Source organism: Astatotilapia calliptera, chromosome 23, assembly GCF_964374335.1.
Source record: "Astatotilapia calliptera chromosome 23, fAstCal68.1, whole genome shotgun sequence".
NCBI classification, from domain to species: Eukaryota; Metazoa; Chordata; class Actinopteri; order Cichliformes; family Cichlidae; genus Astatotilapia; species Astatotilapia calliptera.
The window spans coordinates 41,927,742-41,938,980 of NC_137443.1; the positions used below are offsets into that span (position 1 = coordinate 41,927,742).

The 11,239-nt window shown below is 40.4% G+C and overlaps 1 protein-coding gene across 1 annotated transcript; it reads left to right on the plus strand.

Moving 5' to 3' along the window:
• The first annotated feature begins 3,478 nt into the window (after positions 1-3,478).
• Positions 3,479-10,929, plus strand: LOC113016897 (sodium/myo-inositol cotransporter-like). The gene is made up of 5 exons (XM_026160065.2): positions 3,479-3,581; positions 6,871-7,799; positions 7,888-8,083; positions 9,241-9,368; positions 9,471-10,929. Exons 2-5 carry the CDS (start codon positions 7,172-7,174, stop codon positions 10,706-10,708), a joined length of 2,190 nt encoding a protein of 729 aa, XP_026015850.2. The 5' UTR covers positions 3,479-3,581; positions 6,871-7,171; the 3' UTR covers positions 10,709-10,929.
• Positions 10,930-11,239: the final 310 nt, after the last annotated feature.

Genomic DNA, 11,239 nt, shown 5'->3' on the forward strand with positions numbered 1-11,239 from the left:
GATCGCAACTCAGTAGAGCACCTCTGGGATGTGATAGAATGGAAGACTCACATCTGCAGATACTGAGTTTTTCCAGCAATTGATGAATCTATAATATGAAGAATGGAGGCAGTTCTGATGCTGAAAGGGGATTCAGCCAAGGTCCTGCACTATGTACCTAATGAAGTGACTAACTAAAAGCAACTAAGTTAAGAAGGTTTACAGTAAACGTGGGAAAAAGCATATGCAGACCTAACAAAAAACAGCTGAATATCAGTGGGTTTATAGAGCTGATTTGCAACTGTCAGTTATGGACCGGACTTTTTGTGGGATGGCAGAACCTTTGGGAACCATGGATAACATAAAAAAGTTGGGAATATAGAATTATCATATTCATGTACCGGTAATATATAATTTGTGATGAAATTGAAATCAAAAACTTCAGTCAAGTGTGTAGATCTTGGGAGCGATGGTGATTCTTATGCGCAGATCATGAGAAAACAACACAGTGGTTGAGATTTCCAGTGTATCAATGGATCATTTAGAATAGTAGTTATAGGAGGAGATTTTGACACAAGCATCAAATTCCCATCAGTGTTGCTGATTTTACCTGCAATAACTTTATCGTCATGCGATCCGACAAGTAGCCTTACACCTCACCTCACCCATGCACACACAAACACACAGACAATGGTGCGACTGAAATACTTTGCATGCACGGAAAATAAAATTAAAAAATGTAGGTACAAATGCAAAGTTGAACGAGTATCTGCAAACCACACACATACACAAATATGCACAAAACAATATACATGCAGACATGCACGATGTAGTGACTCGCTCATTTGTCTTCATCTTACAGTAAGACCTTTAAAGTTATCTCACCTTGAAAGATGATGGGAAAATTATGGTTCAGATGTGGTAGGGCGCTGGCATTCTGTTGGCAGTCAAAAATATGTGGTACACTGGTCTGTGGGTCACTCTTGCATGTGCTGCTGTTCATCCATTGATCCATTTATCAAGTTCTAACATACAAGTTGAAGTGAAAAAAAAATGAAAAGTGTCCACTGTATATTTTATCTTTGATGGGTTTTTTGCACTTCTCTCTGTCCTGGAGAACCTTATTGTTGGTCCCTTCACTGTTCCAGTGGTTTTGTGAACTCCACAGGAACACCTGTGCACAGATTGAAAACCCCTCTCTGTACTCTCTCTGTAGGCAAATACCTCTGCTGTACTATAAAGTTAGCATCACATGGCCAGCAAGAGTGCACTCGAGATCTTTGATAGACCATTACACAGCTGCTTGTTGGTTCTTCCAAGTAACATTTATGGTGGCACAAAGGAGGAGAGTATAGCTTCCATCCAGTTTCTTGCTCAGTGATTTAGTCAGGTTTATAATTCAGACCCATAGAGCAGAATCGCCTCAACTCACTTGAACACTTTAAGTCTGATTAACCTTTGAATTACACACCTTGGAAAGACATCATGAGTTAAGTTCCCCAAGCTTGACCAGTCTGGCAACTGATATCGTGAGCATTGCCAATGTCATTGCCAAGGTATTTGAAATCATCTGCTTATTCAATGGTAGAGCCGTTCTTGCCGAGTAGAACTAAGCAGTTGGGTTAGTGTACATGAACTAAGTCCTTGATTTGTTAAGGAGTAGAGTGGTACCCTGGGTGGCACTTTCTACGTGGTGTAGGAGGTCCTTTGCAGTTTTGATAATATCTTCAAGAAGGCAGATGCCATCCACAAAGTTAGAATACAGTCTTCTCCCTAGTGTGGGACCATAGGTACTGCTGACAGGTCCCAATGACTCTTGTGTAATATTATATACATTTTTACTTCTTAAATAAGACAGGATACAATAAACTGTGAATGGTTTCACAAAAAAGGATTGTGTTTTGAAATATATCCAAAGCCATAAGGGGTGTTTCGTACAGCAGGAAATTTAGAGTTATCTGGATAAATGAAAATTTTGGTTGCAAAATAAACACTTCCCTTTTCCACACTAACTAAACTACTTTCATAGCCTAACAATGCTTTATAGATTCCAAGTACAAAGTGTGTTTTATTAGGCTTTAATGTGAGATTTGATCTAGACTACACCCAGTTAAAAAATGCATTACGTATAGAATCCACAGTTCAGTCAGAAGTCATAAATCTGTGATTGACTATCTTAAAGACAAGTTTTGAAAATACCCCAAAGTTTAAAGGCAAACAAAATGTGCAGATTAGATTCAAAGACGATAACTTTGTCATGATCATTAACATATAAGCTAGTTTTAATGACTGTTGCAACTACTAAATAGTTTGACAGGGAAAGAAGTTAACTTATTTTGATATTACTACACAATTTTCTCCTGAATTAATCACTGAAACACTCGCTGTGACTCACATTGTCATTAATCACATCTTCAATTTAAAGCAAGTGCAAAATATCCAAAAATCCACCAAGAGACTCCTCGGTCCTTAGTTTTTTGTTTATCATGAATCAAACAAATAGTTAATTAGTTAGTGAATTCAATTCCTTACTGGAGGCACGTGCGTTCATCCAAACATCGATAGTATCACTACCAACGCTGGCACTGGTATTTGATCAATACTAGAGCACCAGGATTGATATTTTGGGCGATCGTGGCTCAAGAGTTGGCAGTTCGTCTTGTAATCGGAAGGTTGCCGGTTTGAGTCTTGGTCATTGTGTCCTTGCGCAAGAGACTTCACCCGTTGTGTACTGGTGGTGGTCAGAGGGCCCGGTGGCGCCAGTGTTTGGCAACCTCGCCTCTGTCAGTGCGCCCCAGGGCAGCTGTGGCTACAACGTAGCTGCCATCACCAGTGTGTGAGGTGGATGACTGAATGTGTGAAGTACTTAGGGACTAAGTAAAGCGCTGTACAAATACAGGCCATTTACCATTTTGCTTCTATAAGATAACCTTTACTAGTCCCACATGTGGGAAATTTGTTTTGTCACAGCAGGAAGTGGACAGTGCAAAAGTAATGAAGAAAAATTAGAATATAATAGAATAAATACAGTACACAACTGTACACAATAGAATAAATTAGAATACAATATACCTATCAGGAGTTCAAAATGTATCCCTTTTAACTGCAGTAAATTATTCGCATTTTTAATGAAATAATTTACCTCAAATATGCACAAAAATAACTTTTTTGTGTTGACTGTCACGTGACAGACAAATAACAAGCATATGAATAAACACATAAATTACTGTGGAGAGTAAAAACAGTGATTTAAAATTGGCTCCTTAAAATGTGTTTAGAATTTGAAAATTGATGATGATTTATTTCATTAACGTGCCACATTGCTCTGTCCTACATAGAATCGGTGTCAGTAATGCTGAACCTGTATGTACATGCTTACAGCGCACTCAGTGGAAAGCACCTGCACACCACGAGCGCCCCCCCACTTCCTCCTCGAACCTAAAGGCGACGATGCTGCTGTGGGCGGAGTCTCGCGGTGCCTTCAGTCTCCTCGCTGCGCCGAGGAGAGCTCCGTGCGGCGTTGCGCTCAGACCGGTCGGACCGGTCCGGTAGTTAAACGGCAGTTTAACGTTAAACCCGGGAGACACTCAGAGAGGAAACAGGTGAGTCTGAGCTTTTCTTTAAACCGAAGCTTCGAAAACATTCAGGAACTTTTTTTACCTCTTCATAGTTACTGCTAATGCTAATGAACGTATGCTGCGAATGAAATACGTGTGGAATTAATAAAAGACTTGTAGGAACACCGTGCTGCTTCATTCAAAAAGTAGTAGACTGTAAGAGGATATGACAGGACACTGAGACAAATGGCCCAGGATTATGGATGGAAACAGAGACTGTGATAATATAGTAAAGTGTGACAACTAATAACCCGTATTATACGCCTAATATTAATAACAGAACAGGAAATATTTTTATTAGAAATTAACTACGACACTGTAAATCATACAAATTAAATAAAGCAGGTAATTATGCCTTTTAAGGTCCTTTTGAATTAAAGCTAAAGAACAAAACAGAAGTATAAAGTGGCAGAAAGCAGAGTGACAGGAACTGTTTCAGAATGTAACATAGTGTATTATTTGGTTATATTGCAACATCAAACGCTACTTATGATTTTAATTTGAGAACAAAGAGGTGTTTTGAAGTATTATCAACAGATAAATCATAACCAAAAGAACCAGCATGAAGCACAGCACAGGAGTACTGAGAGGTTCCTGTCATAAAGTCCTCCAGAGTGCTCAAGAGTATTTTAAAGAAGTGAAGTGAATCAGGTCTAAAATTGGGTAACTATGTTTCCTGAAAAGGGGGCAAATATAATCAAGTCTGAGAAAGCTGGAAATAAAAGATGTTTCCTTAGCCTTTCCCTCAAGACTCTGGTTAACCATGTGCTAATTATTTCAATTTAATATTGACTCTGATGCAAGAGTAAACTTGCTACCTGGAAATGCACTAGGTCTCCTATGTACATGAAATTTTGTTTTCACAAAGACCTTCCGATTCAGATCAGAGCACCGCAACAAAAACAGCAAACACAAACACCGGCCCTGATGCAGGACCCTCATACTACAGTCCCGCATCATGGGTTGTGATTGCTTTGCTTACTGAAAGGATTTGCAGTTGTTACTAGATAGCAGCAGCTGACATACACATCACTTCTGTAAAATTCAGCCTGTCTTACAGCCTGTTATCCCAATGTAACAAAGCAATGCTGGTGCATGCATGCATCTTCCCTCTATCATAACTGCACACCAGCTTTCCTTAGAACCCGCCTTAAGTGGACCAGACCAGTGAGACTCCCATTTCTCTCAGTGTTTAACTGCACATTTAATCTCTGAGATATGTTGATATAAAAAAAAGAATTGTAATGTCAACAGTATGTCTCTGTTTATCTACAGGATAAAGAAATGCCAATGTATTAAATGAAAGAAGTCTGTCACCATGACTGGTTGGGTTTAAATTGTAAGAAATAAATGTGGAAAATTACAAAAAAAGTTCTGGTAGCTCATTGCTCAGATTGTCCTGTCAGTATAAAACAAAGTTTCTGTAAATTCACAAAAAATGGCAGATTTCTTATTGTGTAATTTCTATATTAGATCAGATTTGTCAGTTGCTCAGTTATGTTGGAGTAGTATGAGCAGTTGCTGTGGAGGTCCTTATTAGGCGAAACAGGGCAAGTTGTAAAATTTATCCGAATACAGACCAAAATCTATGCCCTTGTGGGCTGGATTGGAGTCTGTGTCAGGCTGATTCTGGCCCCCAGCCCTTATGTTTGACACCCATTGTCTAACATCTCTGCTTATATCAACACATATTTTGCAGTGTGGACTGAATTTATAAAGGGGTTGCATAATAAATAAAGAAATTACCTGTTTTGTAAGTACAATAATGAGTCTGCATTACTTTACTTACATTATAATCCATCTAGTCCTTGTCGGCCACTGAGAATATCTTTATAGAATTTTTATGTTATATTACTTGCCATTTCTGCTGCCCTCTTGGCCTTTTACTTACAAATGGAGGATATATAACACTCACTTTACCAAAAACTGATTGCAGTTTCTGACAAAAGTTTTATTTCTGACTGAAAATGACTCAATGCTATTTATGAAACTTAAGAAAACACCAGCAATAAGAAAAACGCTGCAAAAGCACACAAAACATAATGGTAATGGGAAAAATGACAACGAAAATAGGAAAAAACAACGGAAATAGGAAAAAAGAACACAGAAATATGAAAAACAAAAAAAAGAAATAGGAAAAAACACAAGGGAAGTGTTTCTGGGGAGACAATAACCCAACGGACCAGTTGCAGGAACCCATAACATGGTAGCTGTGTTTTATCATGATTCATATAATACTGATGATGGATTTTTAGGCTAATAGTTGGGCTAACACACTTACCTGTCATCTTTTCTTTCATCACAAAACCGATAGATCCTCCACTTCTTTTAAGTGTCTCCCAGCACAATTCTTAGCATATTTTGGTTCCTGCAACTGGTCCGTTGGGTTATTGTCTCCCCAGAAACGCTTCCCTTGTGCTTTTGGAAATCTGTTTTCTCTTTTCCTATTTCCGTTGTGTTTTGTGTGCTTTTTTTTTTTTTTTTTTTGTTATTACTGGTGTTTTCTTAAGTTGCAGTCCGTTTGGCCTCTCAGGGCCACCGTACCAACAACTCATTTACAACAGTTGAAATACCAGCAAATATTTTTATGGCAAATCTTTATGCAATATGATCATTCTTCCAAAAAATGTCTCTATTAGCTCTATTAGCTGGCAGTGTTAAAGTAAGAGGCTAAAATTAATAGGTGACCAACTTAGGATGACGACTTAAGCTCTGAAAGGTTCAACCACTGACTGCACCACTTCTCTTACACTGAACAGATTGCAAGGTTTAGGGAACACAATATCTTACATGATTTCTGGAGCATTTCTGCATGTGTACACATTGAATATGGCAGCCAGATTTACAGTTAACTCCACTGCAATTCAGTCAGCTTTTTTAAAAACAAGAATTAATGCTTGGGTTTTGAGACAAAAGAACCACAATTTCACCACATTTTGCAACCTTTTACAGCTTATCTAGACTGCAAAGAAGTGTCCTAGTCTAGATCGAGAGAGACAGAGGGAGAGATAAAAATGTATTAATCCCTTGGTGGGTTCCTGTGGGAAATTCATTTAAAAAAACAAAACAAGAATTAAAACACACCTATTCATGGCAGTAGTGGGATTTGAAACCATGCCCCTAAAGAGACTGGAGCCTTAATCCAGTGCCTTAGACCGCTTGGCCACGCTATCAAATATTGTCTCCTTGTTTTATCAGCCATTTTAAACTGTTCACATGTTTTTGCATTGCTTTGGTCATGCATCTTGTTCGTGTTTTGTTCATCTTGTTGCAGGAATTGCACTTCTTCTGTAAAACCAAGGAACAACTCAATGCCATCCTGTGTGCTGCCAAACCACAGCTTGCACAGATTTCCAGATCTAACTACCAAGGATCAAAAAGTCAAGAGTGCTTGAAGTAATTCCTTAGACACGGATGCAAATGTTTCAGATGTCTCTTTTATAAACATCTTACACTGTCTGTGTATGTAAGAAGATATAGATGACTGTAGACAGAAGTGTTCTAAGCCGTGTCGCAAATTCGCCATTGGGCACATTTAGTTTATTTCTGTCATACAGCCATAACAGGTTTTAAACATGGCCATGGAAGCAGCGGACATGATCGTTGTAGCGATCTACTTCATCCTGGTGTTAGGGATTGGCTTCCTTGCAATGTGGAAAGCCAATAGGAACACAGTGAGCGGCTACTTCCTGGCGGGGCGTTCGATGAACTGGGCAGCTGTGGGAGCTTCTCTATTTGTCAGTAACATAGGAAGTGAGCACTTCATTGGATTGGCTGGATCAGGCGCTGCTAGCGGTCTCAGCGTGGCTGCATGGGAGCTCAATGCTGTATTACTGCTCCAGTTTTTAGGCTGGGTGTTCATTCCAGTCTATATCCAGTGTGGCATCTACACTATGCCAGAGTACCTGTCCAAGAGATATGGGGGGAATCGACTGAAGGTGTACTTTGCTGCTTTATCTCTTGTCCTTTACATCTTCACCAAGCTGTCTGTGGATCTCTATTCTGGAGCCTTGTTCATCAAAGAATCCTTAGGTTGGAACCTCTATCTGTCCATCCTCCTCCTCATCGCCATGACAGCTCTGCTGACCATCTCCGGAGGTCTGGTTGCTGTTATCTACACAGACACAGTTCAAGCGTTCCTCATGATTGCTGGGGCCCTCTGTCTGACAGGCATCAGCCTCTTCAAAGTGGGAGGGTTCGAAGGTCCTTGTTTCTCTTTCATGCATTCATGAATTTATGTCAATTGTTTAACTAAAAAATGCTTAACCGTGTTTTGGCATGTCTTTGTAAGGTGTGAGACACGGTTACATGGAGGCCACTCCAAACATCAGTGCCATCTTGCTGTCTTCACCCAATCTGACGTATTCTGAGTCCTGCTATAACCATGCCACTCCGAAGCCAGATAGTCTGAAGATCCTCCGAGAGGCCCAGGATCCAGACCTGCCATGGCTTGGTTTCTTACTCGGCCAGACTCCTGCCTCTATTTGGTAATGCTATTTCTTTTAAGACTAATTTCCTTACCAATACGGTTTTGTACAGCCTTGTGTGTTTAAACACTCCTAATCCCTAAAAGATTTACTCTGAGCCAGGTGTTTTTCTTCTTTTGCCACCTGTTAGATTTGATTGCTTTAAGTAAAAGTAGACTGAATTTGTTACCATGAAATGCTGCCCGGAGGAGCATTTATTCTTGCTCCTTGGCTTTGCATGCTTCATTTAATTTTTTGTAGTGCTACCCTCAGGGCAAGTATGCTAATCAACCATGCAACATGTGTGCAAGGTCCTGGTTGCTCGCTGGCATCGCAGCCAGGACCTTGCACACATGTTGCATATGATTTATTTTCCTCAAAAAAAACAATGAATTATACAGTTAGAAATTCTTAAAGTAGAGGCAACACATATAAATTGAGTGGTGCTTCTTCACAGTAAGAAGGTCCGTGGTTTGGTTCAAGCCATGGAGCAAGAATCCACACTCCTCAGGTTGGCATTATTGGCAGTAAGGTCAGTTTCAAGCAGTTAAATCTGACAATTGAGAAATCTTTCTTTGTGGGTACTCCAGTTTCCTCCCACAGTCCAAAGACATGCACTTAGTGGGGTTAGTTTGTGATTGTTAATTGGCTATAGGAGTGAATGTGAGTGTAAATGGTTGTCTGTCTCCCTGAATTACACCTGTGACAGAATGGTGACCTGTCCAGCGTATAACCTGCGTCATGCGCTATGGCAACTGGGATAGGTTGTAAACCACCGCAACCCTAAATTGGAAGAGTGGAATAAAATGGATGGATGGAAATTCTAATGATGTTTAGTTCTCATTCTTTTTCTCTAACATCACTGAAAGTCCAATAAAGGCTTTAAATATCTCAGTGGTCAATGATTGACCTATAAAGTCATTTCAGTGTCAACATACATTTTTTTTTTTTTCAATGAAAATGTTTCATGATTTATTAGACTGTGAGATCTGAGGTGAAAGACTGACTGAGAGACCCTCTGTGGAGCCACAGAACAAGCACGGTCTCAGAAATGTCCCTAGAATAGTTCTCACAAAGCTGACTTTTGGGGTCATTACAAATGGCACAGGTAGTCCAGAGTATACTAAATAGAGGTGAGTACCAATTAGCAGACTAATTTTTGTGTCTATGTGCTCCAGGTACTGGTGTGCAGATCAGGTGATTGTTCAGCGGGTTCTGGCAGCAAAAAATATTGCTCATGCCAAAGGGTCAACAATCATGGCCGGTTTCCTCAAAATCCTGCCAATGTTTATCATTGTCATCCCAGGTAGAGACATTAACCACCCTATGAATATCTTACACAGATAAAATTCTGACTCTATACTCACTAATTGTCTTACTGATGTATCCTATGTGATCATGATTCCAGGAATGATTTCCAGGATCTTATTCGCTGATGACTTGGCATGTATCAGTCCAGAGCACTGCATTGAAGTGTGTGGCTCTGCAGCTGGCTGCAGCAATGTGGCTTACCCAAGGCTCGTCATGTCAGTAATGCCCGTCGGTCTCCGCGGGTTGATGATGGCTGTTATGATTGCAGCTCTAATGAGCGACTTGGACTCTATCTTTAATTCTGCAAGCACCATCTTTACCCTAGATATTTACAAGATGCTACGAAAGCAGGCGTCGTCCAGAGAGCTGATGATAGTAGGCAGGCTGTTTGTCCTTTTCATGGTGATCATAAGCATCGCCTGGGTGCCTGTGATCATTGAAATGCAGGGAGGCCAGATATTCTACTACATCCAAGAAGTATCAGATTATCTGACTCCGCCCATAGCGGCTCTCTTCCTGCTTGGCATCCTGTGGCGTCGTTGTAATGAGACAGGTGCCTTTTGGGGAGGGATGGTAGGGTTTTTCCTTGGAGCTCTCCGTTTGGCTTTGGCATTTGTTTATCGAGAGCCACTCTGCGATCAGCCTGATGAACGCCCATCCTTCATCAAAGATATCCATTACATGTATGTGGCAGCCATCTTGTTTTGGATATCATCTCTGGTGGCTGTTGTTGTGAGTCTCTGCACTCCTCCACCCGAAGAGGGACAAATCCAAACCACTACTCTCTGGGGACTAAACAAGAGAAAGAAGCTAAAAAATCAAGAAAGAAATGCTGAAAAAGACGTCAATGTTTTGAAACCCCTAAATCACTCAGCCTTTAATGGAAATGGTGTTCTTGGTGAAGAAAAGTGTCACAAGGACCCAAACTTGCTCAATGGCTCTGAGACAAATCTTGAAAATGGCCAATCAGGAAGCAGCAATAATGTCACAGCAAGTGATATAGAAACAATCTATTCAGTACAGAATGGTGGCTGTGCTCAGAGTTCAGGCTCCAAAATGGTAGAAAATGAGGAAAGAAGAGGAGTGGAGGAGGAAGACGAGAGCTGTGGAGCAGGGGACGCAAAAGAGGAGCATGGATGTTGTATTAAGGTTTTGGATTGGTTTTGTGGATTCAAGGAGGAATTGTCCAAAGATCAGGTCATAACAGTTCAAGAACAGGAGAAGATGGTGGAGGAGCTTCTCTATGAACCTCCAACGACCAGAATCATCTTAAACATCGCACTGGTGGTGGTTTGCTCAGTTGGGATCTTTCTCTTCATCTATTTCTCCTTATAGGTTCAGTTATTTCCAAACAGATAGCCAGATTTGTCCAAGAAATACAGAACAGGCATGTTTGATACAGTTAATTACCCATCACACAAATGAACAAAAGCCACATTTTAAGGATACAAAAGGCATGGGGCTACCATATTTTATTTTGTTATTCAATATTCAAAAGATGGTAGAGTTTGAGATGTACTTGTTTGCAATACACTTAGATGCCCATATATATGTGACAAAGTGAAACCCTTTAAAAAGCATTTACCCACGTTGCCTTTCGTATATTTTTGTTGTGCTGGGTATATGCATGCATACACATATACTGTAGGTCAGCGGTCCCCAACCACCGGGCCATGGACCCGTCCGTGAGTCGTTTGGTACCGGGCCGCGAGAGTTGAGGCTCCGGTGTGAAATTTACGGTTTTAAGGGTTTTTTATCATTAACTCGGTTTCCCTGGGTCTTTTCCCGTGTTATAGTTGTGTCCCTTATTTTGAAAGAAATATTTACATGTTACCATAGCGACCAGAGAGCATTAAGGGACAGAGA

What these genes read in the sequence shown, in the direction of transcription:
- LOC113016897 (XM_026160065.2), top strand. Translation starts at nt 7,172, where the DNA reads ATGGCCATGGAAGCAGCGGACATGATCGTTGTAGCGATCTACTTCATC. An exon ending in CAAAGTGGGAGGGTTCGAAG is followed by an intron (nt 7,800 to 7,887) that starts GTCCTTGTTTCT and finishes TGTCTTTGTAAG; the next exon opens with GTGTGAGACACGGTTACATG. An exon ending in CAGACTCCTGCCTCTATTTG is followed by an intron (nt 8,084 to 9,240) that starts GTAATGCTATTT and finishes TATGTGCTCCAG; the next exon opens with GTACTGGTGTGCAGATCAGG.